Below are 16,875 nucleotides of genomic sequence, written 5' to 3'. Positions count from 1 at the left end.
GAGGCACCCCACTGTGAATTCTCTCACACTCAAACCTGACAGCTTTTATTAAAAATAATAATAATAATAGGGTTCTCAAGTAGAAAACACTACCATCAAGGTTAAAAATTATTTTCACAACTGTGGTGCATTTGAGCTTTAGACTGTAGAACAATCTTAGGAAAATTCATTGTTTTATTTTATTCACAGAAATATTTCGTATTCAAAGGAATTTTGCAGACACTGAGCCCTGAGCCAATAAAAGTTTAGGTACATACAGGAGCTTTCAATGAGATGCAAGAATGTAGAATAATTGCTGGTGAAGGGAGCTGATGAAGCCACTGCGCATGACACCAGCATCTCACATAGGCATGGGTTAGAGTTCCCCACCTTTCTGCTCCCCATCCAACCCACTGCTAATGGCCCAGTTGATTGGGCTCCTCCCACCCCATGGGAGACCCAGAAGCAGCTTCTGCCTGCGGGCTTGCCTCTGACCCAGCCCTGGCCATTTTGGGAGTGAACTGGCAGATGGAAGATTTGTTTCACTTGCACCACTCCACTCTCTGTAACTGTCTTTTAAATGAATAAAATAAAAATTAAATATTTTTTAAAAAGGGGAGGGCAGCAGAAGCTAGTCCAAGTACTTCAGTCCCTGCCAGCCACATGGGATAAAGTGATAAGCTCCTGGCTTGACCTGGCTCTACCCTGGCTGTCATGGTCATTTGGGAGTGAACCAGCAAAGGGGAAGATTCACTCCCGTCCAATGATTCACTCCCCAAGCGACCGCAATGGCCGGTGTTGCACCGATCCAAAGCCAGGCGCCAGGAACCTCCTCCAGGTCTCCCACATGGGTGCAGGATCCCAACGCTTTGGGCTGTCCTTGACTGCTTTCCCAGGCCACAAGCAGGGAGCTGGACGGGAAGTGGAGCTGCTGAAATTAGAACTGGCGCCCATATGGGATCCCCGGCATGCATGGTGAGGACTTTAGCCACCAGGCCACCTTGCCAGGCCCCCCATATGGTTCTAATCCCAGTGAGCAAATGTACAAGACCAGGGTCAAGGCCTAGGGATGAGGGTCCACACCTGGGCCACAGCACACAGCCACAGGACTCTGTGCTTAAAGAAATTCTTGAGATAATCACGTACTGACTCTGTGCTTAGGACACACTGCTGCGCCCTAATCCTCAAGCACTCCTTGGCTAACATCAGTGTGGGATGCAGCAATCAACTCTGTGCCACTTGGCTCCCCCAGCCGTTCAATAAGAAATAAAGCAGCAAGCTTCCTGGGTCGACCTCCTTCATCAGAGAAGGGGGCTTCCCTCTGGCACACAACTCCCTTAGTCTTTATCTGCTGTCTGTCTCATTTCTTATTTTCTCAGTTGCACTTCATCCCCTCTTCAACCTTATCCATGCCACACTGTTTGGGATATCAACAAAACCTGCTAATGTGCCTGGAAAAGCAGGGGAAGGCGGCTCAAATTTGTGGTCCCAGTACTGGCGTGGAACTCATGAAGTCTTTCCACAATATGCATTTCCACAAACTTTTTGAAAGTCCCACACACAAGTGCTCACTGACTTACTATGTATGGGGTTTTACCTCAATAAAGCCACTGAATGCATCATTAAGTCAAAAATGTCTCCAAACATCTAAGCTACTGAACATCTCAGCTTCACCTAGCATATTTTAAACCTGCTCTGAAACACACACTCCGGCTTCCTGCTGCGGAGAGCACCGTGTGGCACCCTGCTGGCCCCAGCGGAGGACAAGAACGCAAACTGTGGTTTCTACCATGTACTGCTTCTGCACCTGGTAATATTAAAACATCAAACCATCTTAAGTCAGAGACCATCTGTAAAATTCAACATGCAGCTTCTCACCTGTACGCAGCACATCACAAATGCTCAAGAGCCACCACTAAATGATGACAGCCAGAGAGGGTAGGGCAGACCTTCTGTGTCTTGGAACCCCAGGCCCCGAGCAAAAACAGATGGGCACCCACTTCGCCATCATCAAAATCCCCCAAAGCAGAGCATTGGCTGGGCTAGAGCTGATCAACCAAGGAAAATATAAGGCTTGCACAATCCGAGAACGCACAGGGGACTGCCCACGGACCTCATTCTGTGAGAGTCCTCACCCTGTACCCCCAGCGGGAGTTAAGGCCATAGCCACCCACGCTCCTCACCCTCCACTTTGCAAAAGAAATATCGGCTTTATTCCCCTACCCCGGTGACAAGGGTTGGCTAAAAACGGGAGCTGAGAAGGGCGCACTGACGCAGGGTTGAGAGCTCCACACTGAGGGACAAGTCGTGGAGAAGCGGCTGTGGGAACCGTGGGCGAGATAGGAGGGAGACACTGGCGCGAGAGACACTGGACAGCGCGAGAGGAGCCAGCACCCCCACTCGGCGTCCGTACGACCAGGCAACACGGCGGCGGGGAGGCGGTTTTGCTCTTTTCGACCTGCCTGGACGGACACACTCACCGCCCGCGAGCAACGCCACCCGCTGCTAGGCAGTGGACATCCGGTAGTGCTGCCTTCTCCACTAGGGCGTCGCCGGAGGAAGTGCGTCACCGAACAGCGCGCAGCCTGCCGGGACGTGTACTTCTGGGTACAGGGGCATCTAGCGAAGAGAGCTGGAAGCGCGGGACAGGGACTGTCTTGCAGTCCTGGATCCCTATGATCTGCTAACTCCCGCCTCTACACTTACAATTTTTTTCTTTTACCTCTTGCCTCCTGGAGGAGTAACTGCCCCCGGCTCTTTCTCTCTCTTACACACACACACACACACACACACAAACACTCTCTCTCTCTCTAATCCTCTCTCTCTCTCCCAGAAGTCGTAATCAGACAACAGACCCGACACCTGGAAAGGTTGCGTTCACATCGTTTATTGTTCAGAGTCCCAAAGCCTGAACCAGGACAGAGCAGACTCTATTTACCCCCGGGGAATGGTACACGGGGTATATACGGGAGAAACCTCGGTAATTTCCGCAATGCATTTCCAATCTTCTTCCTAATTCTTCGTAAGGACCTACGAAGCCCGGTGGCTTCCTTGGCCTGTTGCGGGGGAACACCAGTATGGAATGAACACCCTGTGGGAACTAAAACCTCTTTCCATCTAAACTCCCTATCCTGGGCCACCCCACTTGGAATCTTGGGAATATGTGGTTGAGCCTCCTATCCCCCAAAAAACAGGAGAAAAAAACAAGTCCCAGCGAAAGCAAGCCCCCAACACAGGACAGCTCTCGGTCAAGGGCTCGTTACTGTAAGGCAGGCTGTCAGATTTCAGCAGAGAGGAAGTTGGAGGTGTGGGGGAGTAGGAAGATGGAGGGAGGCCTGGGAACCTGCATCTGCAACAAGTTCCCAGCTGAGGACCACACCTTGACAGCCTCTGCTCTAAGGCGCTGCCCAGCTGCCTCTGGAGATGGGGTTCAGGTGGAGGAGACCGGGGTGCCCCTGCATCCCACAACAGCCCACTCACAGCATCACAGTTGAGGTCAAAGGATTCCCGGGCCTGGTTTAGCATCACGGTCCCCGCACATTGCTCCACCAGCTGAGGAGAGAAAACTCAATAACTGGACCACACCCACCCCTTGTGCCCTTCTGCCTCACCCGTGGGGCAGGACATGTTCCCCCGGGAAACCCTTGAGCAACCTCCTCTAGAGGGGAAGCTCCCAACCAGCCCCCAGCCTCACCCCGTCCTCCTTGAAGTCACACTGCTCTGGTAGCTGCTCTGTTGTCTTAGGGCACACCGTCTCCTTCACTGTGAATTTCACAGGCTTCGGGGTATTTGGGTCATTGTCCTGGCCAGAGGGAAAATGGGGAGACCAGGTTTGGCTCTGTTCTTGCCTCCTCTGATTGCTTCCCTCCGCCTCCCCCTACCACAACTGCCAATCTTCCCACAACACCTGCTGTGTGCCAAGCACTGAGGGAGCTGAGCACACACTGGGACCAGCCTCAGTCCAGCGCTCATCTGGACCCTCCAGGCTGAGCAGAGGCAGGGGAATTAAAGCAGGGGAGCCAGTGGCCTCGTCCTTGTCTCCAGGACCTGCAATGGGAGTGGGCACCCATACCACAGCAGGGACTCTGGGACAGGAAGTTCTCATGCCAGGAGAAAACTGAGCTCCAGGAAGCCTTCCTGTGAGAGACAAGCGGGCAAAGCGTAGCAAGAACAGAGGAAGTGCCCTGAGGCTGGCTGGAGCAGAAGTGCATTGTGCTGGCCCCAGCTCACCTCCGGGGGCTGGGATTCCAGATCCAGGAGGCGGAAGAGGTTGTCATGAAAGGACCGCTGGTTGAAGCTGTCCACAGCGCGGAGCACGGCCTCCTGGTAGCTGAGGATCTGGGCGGTGGCCACAGGCATCACCAGGCCCAGCAGCAGCAGGGAAACCGCACGCCTCTGGGTCTCCATACTCCCCAAGTCTGTCTCCGCTCTGCCCCCAGGAAGCCCTTTTATGCCCAACCTGAGCCACCCATCCTCGGCTGCCTGCCAGGGCGGGCTGTGGGGCCACGGCCTTGCCTCAGCTCCTGCCATTGCCTCACAGGCCTGCTGGGCAATGACCGGCTCTGCCCATGTGCAAGATGGCAGGATGAAGAAATGGTTTCCCCATCTCCTGGCCACTGTCCTGGCCTCTCCCAGATCCCGCAGGGGATGGACATAGTCAGGATGGTTACAAGCACCCTGTGCACTCAGCAGGGGAGGAGGAAGGAGAAGTGTGTGCTGCCATACAACCTGGTGTCACCATCCAGGTGTTGCCCCACAGCCTCTTGGTCAAGCAGGATTTGCACACATGAGGACCCTTCGTAGCAGCTGGGGAAGGGGTCACCTGGGGTATTGCACTCTTCCATTCCCTTCACCTTCCTTACTGGCTTCAGAACCCCTAAGAAGACAAAGTGGGAGAGGTGCGGGTTACCAAGGCAGGCCTGAAACAAGGACACGCCTGCCCAGCCCTGCTCTCCTTTTCAGAGCCCCTGCCTGCTGCCAGGAGGAGAAACCACACCTGGTCCAGTGCTGGACCTTCCTGCTACTTACATATGAAGCCAGCCAGAGCCAAGGGGCTTCCATTGGTCCCCAAAACACCCAGGCATCTGGCCTCGAGGCCTTGCCTTCCCTCTCTGGGCTATGGCACAGGGTGCAGGAAGGAGTCCTGGCCAGAACTTGGGTCAGTGTCTTTGTGAAGGAGGTGAACTCTCTTAGACCCTGAGAACTCCATGGCTGCCTCTAGCAAGGGGTGGGGGACTCTCTGTTTGCAATGTGTCACCCCATCAACTGGGTGGTCTGCAGATTCGCAGAGAGGCCCGCATTAGAGAGAGCAGGCCAGGTGTCCCTATCCCCCTCCCCGAACACTGAGCTTTCCCCAAGGCCAGGGTGGTGCTATCCGTCAGGCAAGTTCTGTGTGTGTGTGTGTGTGTGTGTGTGTGTGTGTGTGTGTGTGTGTGTGTGTGTGTGTCTGATCCCCATCTCCTCTGCTCTGAGTGGCTCTAGCTGGCACTGCCATTCCACACTCTGCTAACCTAACAGGCAGCTCCTGCACTTGTGATTGGGACGTTTGAGCCACTAAAGGCAGCTGAAAGTGCACTGGTTAGTGGGAGCTGGAGCCCCTCCCTGACTAGAATCCCCCCTCTTTAGGAAACAAGTCCCATTATAGCCCCCTCTCTCCCTGCCTTTCACGGCTCCCTACGCACTGTTCCAGAGCCCAACAGCCCATGGCTGTCCAGGGTGAGGCAGCCACCCTCAGGCTTGCTGGCCCATGGGCCTTCACCAAGACAGCCAGTTGTTCTGAACAACAGAAGGCCATTGCAGACAGCTTGTCCTCCCATCAGGGAGCACTGGAAAGGGGAATCTCTGGAATCATATCTGTCCCTGGCCTCTGCTGTGGGCAAGCCCCTATCCCTCTCCCACACAGGCTGCCTGAGCTCCAGGCTCAGCCTGCCCTGTCCGGCTGTGTGGTCTTGTACCCCATACGTGGGCATTGGTCCTGCACCTCAGTCTTCTCAGCAATAAATAGGGGTGACCCACACAGGGTCCTGCTTAAACAACTACTGTGTCAGTCGTAATATGGTATGAGCCCAGGACATGTAAGTTACTGTTTTGTGTTAGTGTGATTGTGAGCTCAGCAGGTCGAAATATGAGCATGTCTGAGAATCTGAGCTAATTTCCTTCAGGGGGTAAGGGGTATTTTGGTGACAGCAGAGGTTCAAATCACTGCTTGGCATATGAGCATTCCATATGAGCACTGGTACAATTTCTGCTTCTGATCCAGCTCCCTGTTAACGCACCTGGAGAGGCAGTACAAGATGGGCCAAGAGCTTGGCTGGTGTTGTACCAATCTGAAGCCAGGAGCCAGAAACCTCCTCCAGGTCTCCCACATGGGTGCAGGGTCCCAAGGCTTTGGGCCATCCTCAACTGCTTTCTCAGGCCACAAGCAGGGAGCTGGAAGGGAAGTGGAACTGCTGGGATTAGAACCAGCACACATATGGGATCCCGGTGTGTTCAAGGTGAGGACTTAAGCCGCTAGGCCACCGCGCCAGACCCATGGCCACTAATTCTAATCCCAGCAGCCCCACTCTCCATCCAGGTTTCTGCTTGTGGCCTGGGAAAGCAGTAAAGATGGCCCAAAACCTATGGACCCTGCACTCGTGTGGGAGACCTGGAAGAGCTGCTGGCTTTGGATTGGCTCAACACTGTCCGTTGTAGTCATTTGGGGAGTGAATCATCGATGGAAGATCTTCCTCTCCATCTTTCCTCCTCTTTCTATATATCTGACTTTCCAATAAAAATAAATAAATCTTTAAAGAAAAAAAAAGATTTTAGTCACTGAGCCACACTGCTGGATCCTATTCTTCCCTTCAAATAAATAAATTGATAAATTTAAAAGAAAGCAAAATAAAATGAAGACTTCTACATAGAGTGACTCCCAAAAACCTTTTGAAGTTTTACAGAATTAACTCAAAACAAATGCTGAGGTCCTAAAGGTGGGACTTCAGGAATCAGCTTCAGTAAACTCTTCTCATAGATTCTCAAAGTGTTAGGCTATGGAGGAGAGGGCTGGAAAGTCCCAAGTCCAACATCCAAGTGCCACTACCAGAAGCGTCCCCCTTTGCCACACTGGGTAGCACACATGTAGCTTACGGCAGCTCTAGGGGGTGGGTGCCAAAGGGTGGGAGTCATCCCAGCTTACTCATTAATTTATTCTTGGGCCCTTACCTGCCTGCCTGCTCTTCACTCAGCCCTCAAATGAGGTCTTCGGTGGCAATGAGTGCACGTACAAAACCTGACACAGCCACCACCGGAACAGACAGTCCACCCCCTCCGATGGGTCCCAGCAGACTTAAAACACTGCCCAACAGCTGAACGAAGGAGGAGCAGGACCCTGATAACACCGCCTGTTCAACCAGTGGTCGACAGAGGGCGCCAGCCACCGTTTCATCTTGGTCTCTGGGACTTGTCACTCACTGCAGCCTCACTGTTCGGGAACCTGGGGTATGAGGTCATCTGAACAAATATCCCGTTTTCCAAGGAATGTGAAGCTCTGCAGTGTTTGCATGGGGACAGTGAACGAGACAGCCCATGGCCACTGTCAAATTCCAGGGCATGTTCACAAGCTGTGTCAGTGTCAGGTACCTTGTCTTGTGTAGTCTCAGCCACAGCAGACACTGACAGACAGAGAAGCTGGAGAGCTGGTCCCCCTCTTTACCAACATCACCTCCTGCCTGCAGCCCCAAATCTTCATCACATTTTCACTCAGTGTCAGCCTCTCTGGGGACATCTGTTCCATGTCGCTCCTAGTTCCCATCCTAGCCTGATGCACTTCCCACGGACATCAGGCTAGGAGACAGCTCAGAACCCATTCCTGTAGTCTGGGGCTGTGCCCTTAATCAAACTAGTCGCCGGGGTGGGACCCCTGTCTTTTTAGACAAGACTGCTGGCACTCTGGGAAGCCCTAGGCCCCTGTAGATAGGGCTGTGCCTGCCTCCTCCTGAAGCCAAGCACTCCCTAAATGGAGTGAACACAAGATCTCCCACAAACTCCCTTGTGGACACCTGACCCTTTTTTAAGCCCCTTCTCAGGACCTGGCCCTGGGCTCTGCCCTCAGAAAGAACAAGGTGGGGAACATAGGTGGGCCACAGCAGCTGATGATAGACAGGTTCAAGAAAGACCAGCCAGCACCAGGTGGGGTTGGGTGCTTTCTGCCCACGACATACTTGTTCCCTGGAGGACTTATGAGCAGGCCCTGGGAGGTGGCCAGCAGTGGGGAAGGGCAAGCAGATCCGAGTACTGTCCCAAGACTCCAGCTCACGGGACCCCCTATCTTCTGCAAGGGTAGGGGGTCATGGCTTATCTCTTCTGGGGAAGACTGAGGGTGGGGCAGCCACACCCTGTGTTGTCCAGGAGCATCCACCCAGGGCTAGGGCTCCATTGCATAATCCAGGTTTCCCAACCCAGCACTTGCCACTAAAGAGAAAGATAAAGCCTCCACCTTTTGGCCAGGGGACTTTGCCCCGAGCCCTTCCCTGTTCCCAGCCCTTTGTTAGCCTCCCAGGGGCCCTGAGCAGCTTCAGCACGTCTGTGTCTTCCAGTGCCAGGATCAATGCACCAGACTGTCTGCTGTAGTATCTTGGAATCACACCCCTGGACTCTGTCCCTCCTCCGCAGCCCCAGCCCTGACTGGCTTTCCTCTCCTTTCCTGTTCTCCAGATCTCCCTTGTTGCCACTCTCAGATGAGTTACCTGTGTTGGCCAGTACTGTATGCCACATGGCATAAGCTGGGAGCTGGGTAGAAGTGCAGCAGCCTGGATTAGAACCAGCATCAGTACAGGATGCTGGCTTCACAGGCAGATTTAGTCTAAAACACTATGGTGCTAGCCCCTAGATTCCCCATCTTATATGACTACAGCAACCATCTTCCTGGACGGTGCTTGGTACTTTTTTTTTTTAATTTTTTTTAAAGATTTATTTTTGTTATTTTTTATTGGAAAGGCGGATATACAGAGAGGAGATACAGAGAGGAAGATCTTCCGTCCGATGATTCACTCCCCAAGTGAGCGCAACGGGCCGATACTATGCCGGTCCGAAGCCAGGAGCTTCTTCCGGGTCTCCCACGCGGGTGCAGGGTCCCAAGGCTTTGGGCCGTCCTCCACTGCTTTCCCGGGCCACAGGCAGGGAGCTGGAAGGGAAGCGGGGCTGCCGGGATTAGAACCGGCGCCCATATGGGATCCTGGGCGTTCCAGGCGAGGACTTAACCACTTGCGCCACCGCGCCGGGCCCCGGTACTTTTTTTTTTAAACATTTATTTAAAGATTTATTTATTTTTATTGGAAAGGAAGATTTACAGAGAAGAAGATATATAGAGAAAGATCTGTCTGTTGGTCTACTCCCCAAATGGCCACAATAGCTGGAACTGAGCTGATCTGAAACCACGAGGCAGGAGCTTCCTTTAGGTCTCCCACCTGACTACAGTGGCTGAAGCATGTAGGTTATCCTCTGTTTCTTTCATGTGCATCGGCAGGGAGCTGGATGGGAACTGGAGCAGCCAGGACATGACCAAAGTCCATATGAGATCTTAGCACGTGCAAGGTAAGGATATAGCCACCGAGCCATCACACCTGTACTGGAGTCCACCTCTACAAACTGAACTTGGGGGCTACACTGGGATAGGTGGTTTGTACTCAGAGTGTGTTTCTGGGACTAGATGCAAGATTCTCTGTGAAAAATGTTCCTCATTCAAAGAAGTATATAAAAAATCCCCTTGCTTATTGCAAATTCACAATGCACAATTCACATAGGTATTTATTTATTTATTAAGATTTATTTATTTAGAGGCTGTCACGATGGCTCAGTTAACTAATCTTCCCCCTGCAAACATCAACAACCCATAAGGCCATTGGTTTATGTCCCAGTTGTTCTACTTCCTATCCAGCTACCTGATTATGGTCTGGAATGTGGGTGCAGGGTCTTAAGGTTTTGGGCCATCCTCTACTTTAGCCTCTACTTTACCACACTGGACCCACACAAAAGATAATTTCTTGGGCTTGGCACTGTAGCCTAGCAGGTAAAATCCTCGCCTTGCACATACCAGGATCCCATATGGGCATTGGTTCTAATCCCAGTGGCCCACTTCCCATCCAGCTACCTGCTTGTGGCCTGGGAAAGCAGTTGAGGATGGCCCAAAGCCTTGGGACCCTGCAACCACGTGGGAGACCCGGAAGAAGCTCCTGGCTTTGGATCAGCGCAGCTCCCTCTGCTACGGTTACTTGAGGAGTGAATCATCGATGAAAAATCTTCCTCTGTGTCTCTCCTCCTCTCTCTATATATCTGACTTTGTAATAAAAATTAATAAAATCATTTTAAAAACTCTGAGCAATGCTTCAGAGAAGGACATGTGTAGCTCTGGTTAACACTGATTTTTTTCAAAACACTGACTAGTTCTCTTTTCTAGAAAGCAAGCAAGCCTTCCAGAAGGCCTGTGGGCATGATCTCAGGCTCAGAGGGTTCCAATGGGTCTTGCCTCAACTCCTTTTAGGACAGCCATTGCTCAGGGCCAGGAAGACAAAGATATTGGAAGCCATGGCTGGCCTCTCCCTTGTTCTCTCTGCATCACCCCCACTAGCACCTTGCACCATATGACATTGGTCAACCTGCTCTCAGGAGGATGGTGCAAGAGGCTCCAACTCAAACAGCAAGAGGTAGGGGATGTTGTTGTAGCAGCCTGCCAGTGCAGGTGCAATATGCCAGCCAGTCCCCAGCCCTCCCGGTCACAGCATCCATCTTGCCCTCCCCTGTGTACACTCTGGGAAGGGCACAGCACCCAAGCACGGCTGTAAGGAAGGCTCAGCCACAGCCCAGGGCCTCCGCCTTCCAGAAGCAGGAGCCCAGGAAACCTCACAAGAAAACACAGCCCTTGCAGCAAAGGTTACCCTCTGTCCCAGAACCTCTGATTGGCTCTCTACTGCCCCAGTGGCATCCATGTGCTACCCACAGCCTCTGGCAAACATGAGGCCTCAGCGGAGTGATGCCCATAGGGGGAATTGCCTCTCTCAGAATGCCCGCTGTCAGGGTGTAGAGTTACAGCTTAAGAGGAGGCTTGGGGACAGTGAGGCACAGAGGCCCTCACATTTTACCAGCATACTTTATTCTAACCTTCCAAAGCAGATTTGTGCTTTTTGTTTTGTTTTCTCTTGCCAAGGTCCCTGTGAGACAGACTGACTGTGAAAATGGGGTGGAGCTTGGTCATGAAGTGATCACTGTGAGGTCCATATTGGGGTATAGTGGGTTAAGTGGCTATCTGCAATGCAGACATCCTATATGAGTACCGGTTCAAGTCCTGGTTACTCTACTTCTAGTACAGCTCTCTGCTATGTGAGCCTGGGAAAACAACGGAAGGCCCAAACACGTGGGTCCCTTCCACCTATGTAGGAGGTACAGATGGAATTCCAGGTGGCCATTATAGAATGAAGCAGTGGATGGAAGATTTCCCTGTGTCTGTCTCCTGTCCTTTTTCTCTGTAACTGCACCCTTGAGATAAGCAAAATACCAGGCCTGTCACATTGGCTCAATGCCTAAATCCTCACCTTGCAACTGCCAGGATCCCATACGGGCACCAATTTGTGTTCTAGCTGCTCCATTTCCCATCTAGCTTCTTGCCTGTGGCCTGGGAAAACAACAGAGGTCAGCCCGAAGCCTTGGGACCCTGTACCCATGTGGGAGAGCTGGAAGGGCTCCTGGCTCCTGGCTTGGGATTGGCTGAGTTCCGGCCGTTGTGGTCACTCAGACACTCAGGGAGTGAATTGGAGGATCTTTCTCTGTCTCTCCTCCTCTCTGTTTATCTGGCTTTGCAATAAAAATAAATAAATCTTTTTAAAAAACTCAAAGCGTGCCCTCTGGTGGTCTCTGTGGATGCTACACCCAAGGAGATAAAGGAAAAAGCCAAGAAGAAAAATCTCTGCTTTCAGGGAAGAGAAAAGAGACCTGGAGAAGGCCCAGGCCAGAAGGCGGAGGAGGTCGGGAATGAACCCTAGCATTCTTGGTCTCTATCCTCTGCACACCTTTTCCTTGTGCCTCTGAGCCAGGCTCTAGGCTGCTGCTGGGTTCCAGAGTCAGGAAGCCCCAGAGGAGTTCCCTGCTTATCCAAGAGGCCCAAGGCCTGGATCCCACACCCACTAGGAGGGGCCAAAAGCCTCCTGACAACACCACCATTTTATTAACTATTTTAGGAGCACTGAAAATGTTTTTAGAAGGGAGGGGTCAAGTGCACCCAGGGCCTCCAAGGGGCAGCTGCTGAACTGGGCAGGGGGAAGCCAGGGAGACTCTCAATTGGCTTTGGATTCCCCAAATGAGGTTCCTGCAGCACTTGAGCAGAGCTGTCTCTGGTAGAGGTAGGGGGAATTGTGCGTGAAGTGAGCTCAAGAGAAAATAAAGAGAGAAATAAGGCTTTTCTGAGTTTTCCTGGGAAGAGAAGGAGCAGAGCTGGAAAGGAAAATGGCCCCAGGGAAGGTTTCTGATTTTTTTTTTTTTGTCCTAAATGAAAATATCAGAACAGTCAGGAAATCATGAGGGTGCAGTTCAGTGGATTCCAAAGTAACCACTTCCCTGGCTGCAACAATGGACATATGGCTACTTATGAGGAACAATATTATAGTAATAATACAGGTGAACTCAGTGGGGAAGAGGGGATTTCAGGTGGGGTTAAGGGAAATCCTAGAGTCTATAGAACTGTATCATAAAATGATAATAATAATTAAAAATAAATTTTAAAAATTAAAAAGAAAAGAAAAGGACTGGTAGTTGGGGGAAGTTAGGGAACTAACTTGGTCAGGCCCACTATGTGCATGTAATACTCAGGTATTGCACTGAGTTTTATAAAAATATGCAAGTGCTGTTCTTCAAACAAAAATGGAAAAAAACTTCCAAGAACAGTGTCACTTATTGTTAAACTGCTGCCCTGCAGCCAGGTGCCTGAGTCATGCTTCTGGAATCATTCTAGACTCCTCCCTTGCCTTCCTCTCTCTAATCAAACTCTCAGTTATCAAAATCCAGAGAGATCTGCCTCCTTCCTGGCTCCCTGTCCCAAGGTCAGCTAGGTTCTGGACCCCAAATTGTTAAGTCAGCCCTCTCCTGGATACTCAGGCCGCCCCATCCCTTCCTCATGAGGATCACCCCCTATTAACCCTACTGCAAATCTGATTCTGTTATTAACACTACCCTTTGTACACAAAGTGTGACAAAACCTTTCAGCAAGCTCTAAGGACTGTCCCCTTCCTCCCACTTGGGTCTCTTGCAGCCGCTCCACCTCCTCCCCCCCACCCCCGCCCCCATGCCCATTCCAGGCCTGGGCTGCAGCAATGCACCAGCAGTTTCCAGATCCTGCAGTTCTTTCCCGGTTTCCATCTGCCATCAATGGCTCTTTTCCTCCCTGAGAGCACCCCATTTCCCTTCTCTCCTGAGTCCTCTTTTTCCAACAACCCACACCTTCCAGCTATTTGGAAAGTCTCCACTCCCTCCCCTATTTTCTGCCCCACTTCTATCTAGGTCCCTTCCACCCAGCCACCAAAGGCCTCTTTATCATGGAGATTTGCCTATTCCCAGCACCTTAAACTTCACTGATGGGAGTTCCTTGAGGGGAGGAGTAACTATTTCTATTCCAAGCTCTGTTCTAGTAAAGATCAGCCCATTAGTAAACTACCTCAAATAGGGCCCCTTGTGTTGGCTCAATGGCTAAATCCTCATCATGCACACACTGGGATCCCATATGGACACCATCTATTGTCCCGGCTATTCCATTTCCCATCCAGTTCTCTGCCTGTGGCCTAGGAAAGCAGTTGAGGATGACCTAAAGCCTTGGACCCTGAACCTGCATGGGAGACCCAGAAGTTGTTCCTGGCTCCTGGCTTCGGATTAGCTTGGCTCTGACTGTGACAGCCACTTGAGAAATAAACCAGCATTTGGAAAATCTTTCTCTATATATCCTCTTCTCTCTATAAATCTGCCTTTCTAATAAATTGTAAAAACATAAATCTTTTTTTTTAACATTTATTTATTTTTATTGCAAAGTCAGATATACAGAGAAGAAAAAGAGAGGAAGAGCCTCCGTCTGTTGATTCACTCTCCAAGTGAGCGCAACAGCCAAAGCTGTGCCAATCCAAAACCGAGAACCAGGGACTTCTTCCAGGTCTCTCACATGGGTGCAAGGTCCCAAGGCTCTGGGCCATCCTCGACTGCTTTCCCAGGCCACAAGCAGGGAGGTGGATGGGAAGTGGAGCTGCCAGGATTAGAAGCAGTACCATATGGGATCCCAGCACATTCAAGGCAAGGACTTCAGCTGCTAGGCCATCGAGCTGGGCCAAAACATACATCTTTTTTTTTTTTTAAGATTTATTTTATTTTTATTACAAAGTCAGATATACAGAGAGGAGGAGAGATAGAGAGGAAATGACCACATGGAATCCCGGTGCATTCAAGGCGAGGCCCTTAGCCACTAGGCCACACCACCAGGCTCAAAACATAAATCTTAAAAAAACAAACAAACAAAAACCCTACATCAAATAGGAGAGGAAGGAAAGTTTTCAGAGCTCTGGGGTCAGGGGTGGGAAGTAGAAATTTCTATAATGAGGGAACCAGGATAGCAAGATGCCTAAATAGTGGTTTCTGGAGGCAGGGTGGTGGGTGTGGGCAGCCAGCCGATGGTGCCCAGGCAGCTGGGCCTCTCTTACCTGCCTAGCAGATTCATGCAGCTAAGCTGTTGGACAAACCTCAGCTATTGTGAATCCTTGGAGAGGGAATTAGATGGATGATCTCTCTCTGCCCCCCTCTTTTTGTCACTCTGCTTTGCAAACAAATAGATAAATACATTTTATTAGGGGAAAAAAGACTTCCATGTTCCATTTTGGAGTGCCTGGATTTGATACCTGATTTAGTCCCTACTAGTGTAGACCCTGACAGCAATGGTGATGGCTCAAATAATTGAGTTTCTGGTACATGATTGGGTTCTAGCCTTCAATGCGGTCCAACCCTGGACTCTATGAGCACCTGGGGTTGAACCAGCAAATGCATATGGGATCTAGTGGCTTCTTAAAAAACAGTGAAGCTTCTTGGTTGCCAGGAAATAGCGGAGGCCCCTGCTGAGGGTACCAAATAGAAAGACAGCATTGTGGTCCTTCTCTCAAACCACTAGGAGCCCATACCAAGAACCACCTCTCTCCCTCTGCAGCAGTTCATCTCCCTTCTGGCTCAAGTTCCTTCCTTTGCCACTAGGACCGCTGGGGCCTTCAGCAAACTGGTTTCCAGAGAGCTACCCTGCCTGCTCCCTACTTTATTCTCCACTCCCTGGCAAAGGTTATCTTTGTAACATGTAAATGTGGACCCTTAATTTGTTTGCCCTTGCTTTGAGTAAAAGTTCAAATTCCAAAACCCATTGTACCAACCCTGAGAGTCTGAGCCCCGGGCATTGAATTCCTCTGACCTCCCCTCACCCATTCCAGAAGTCCCTTTCATCTTCAAGGCCTTACTTAGGACTTGCCCTAAGAGCAGTCTTGGCCACCTTGTCAGGATTCATCCCCTGAGTCACTTTCTTTGCATTACCCTGACCCAGTCAGATCCCCTTCTGAACACTTAAAACCACAACATTTTCTTCCCAGCATGCATGCATTCAATCCACAAATATTGGAGGAGATCCCCCCTCAGCCAGGCAAGCAGGAGATAAGGAATAAAAGAAAGGCAAGCTTCTTAGCTCTTTAGAGTTTCTAGTAATTTGCAGAACTTCACCTGGTTAGCCACAGAAACAAGTGTGAACACCTGTTGCCTGGAGGGTGGATGATAAGAGTATTCCCTCAGTCAGGCTATCAAAGAATTTAGGGAGGAAATGTGGGTTGAGTGAAGTGGGTAAACCCCCAAGAAAACACTCATTGTGTCTCTGGGGGTCTAACAAGTTAGCAGATCCTTGGTGGCAGTGGCTGAATCAATGAATGAATAAAGTTCTTTTTCCTTTTATATCATGTCTGAAGATGGTCCTCAAACACAACAAAAACCACCACTCTCAACATATCAGTCTCAGAAAAAAAAAAAAAACTGATACATTTCTGTTGTTTCTGGCAACACATGGATTTTCTGGCAGAATGTTTTAGAAAACAAATCCATTCCGGTGGGTTCCATTCATGGGATATCTGCTTGGAGGACCTTCAATCTCTTTAAATGATTGAGAAGCACACACAAATTCAGAGGTCAATATGTTGACCCTTAGGCCCTGTGTGATAACCTAGTAGCTAATGTCCTCGCCTTGAACATGCCAGGATCCCATATGGGCGCCAGTTCTAATCCTGGCTGCCCCACTTCCCATCCAGCTTCCTGCTTGTGGCCTGGGAAAGCAGTCGAGGACAGCCCAAAGTCTTGGGACCCTGCACCCAGGTGGGAGACCAGGATGAAGCTCCAGGCTCCTGACTTCGGACTGGCACAGCTTTGGCTGTTGCGCTCACTTGGGGAGTGAATCAACAGACGGAGGCTCTTCCTCTCTGTCTTTCTCTTCTCTGTATATCTGACTTTGTAATAAAAATAAATAACTAAAAAAAAATGTTGTCACTTGCTCTGGCTTTTAATTTATGCTTGTCAGTATTTTCCAAGGCTATATTTATCTTTGTTTTGGGGGGGGAGCTATATTTATCTTATATTACTTGCATAATATAAACCATTGGAAGCATTTTTTCCCCCAATTTAACGGTTAGGCCCTGAGCAGAGGCAGTGGAAATAACCTCTATCTGATGCTAAAAGTCAATTAAAATAATATACAATCTTTCCTTTTTGTGTGACATTCTTTCTCCCCCAAGGATTTCTTTTTTTTTTTTTTTAATTGTAAAGCAGAATAATATATAAAGGCATCTTCCACGCATTTAGGATACTTCGCAAGTGGCT

General features: G+C 50.4%; 1 protein-coding gene across 1 annotated transcript; it reads right to left on the bottom strand.

Moving 5' to 3' along the window:
* Nucleotides 1–2,854: 2,854 nt before the first annotated feature.
* On the bottom strand, nt 2,855–4,447 carry LOC121165969 (cathelicidin antimicrobial peptide). Its single transcript, XM_040994990.1, has 4 exons — nt 4,210–4,447; nt 3,674–3,781; nt 3,460–3,531; nt 2,855–3,035 (listed from the first exon to the last, which is right to left on the bottom strand). The coding sequence occupies exons 1-4, from the start codon at nt 4,384–4,386 to the stop codon at nt 2,910–2,912; spliced, it is 483 nt and encodes a 160-aa protein (XP_040850924.1). The 5' UTR covers nt 4,387–4,447; the 3' UTR covers nt 2,855–2,909.
* Nucleotides 4,448–16,875: the final 12,428 nt, after the last annotated feature.

Source organism: Ochotona curzoniae, unplaced genomic scaffold, assembly GCF_017591425.1.
Source record: "Ochotona curzoniae isolate NIBS_2020 unplaced genomic scaffold, NIBS_Ocur_1.0 contig_908, whole genome shotgun sequence".
Taxonomy (NCBI): Eukaryota; Metazoa; Chordata; class Mammalia; order Lagomorpha; family Ochotonidae; genus Ochotona; species Ochotona curzoniae.
This window is presented reverse-complemented; position numbering and strand designations above follow the sequence as displayed.

What these genes read in the sequence shown, in the direction of transcription:
- LOC121165969 (XM_040994990.1), bottom strand. Translation starts at nt 4,386, where the DNA reads ATGGAGACCCAGAGGCGTGCGGTTTCCCTGCTGCTGCTGGGCCTGGTG. An exon ending in TGGAATCCCAGCCCCCGGAG is followed by an intron (nt 3,782 to 4,209) that starts GTGAGCTGGGGC and finishes CCCTCTGGCCAG; the next exon opens with GACAATGACCCAAATACCCC. An exon ending in TTGACCTCAACTGTGATGCT is followed by an intron (nt 3,036 to 3,459) that starts GTGAGTGGGCTG and finishes CCCCCGCAACAG; the next exon opens with GCCAAGGAAGCCACCGGGCT.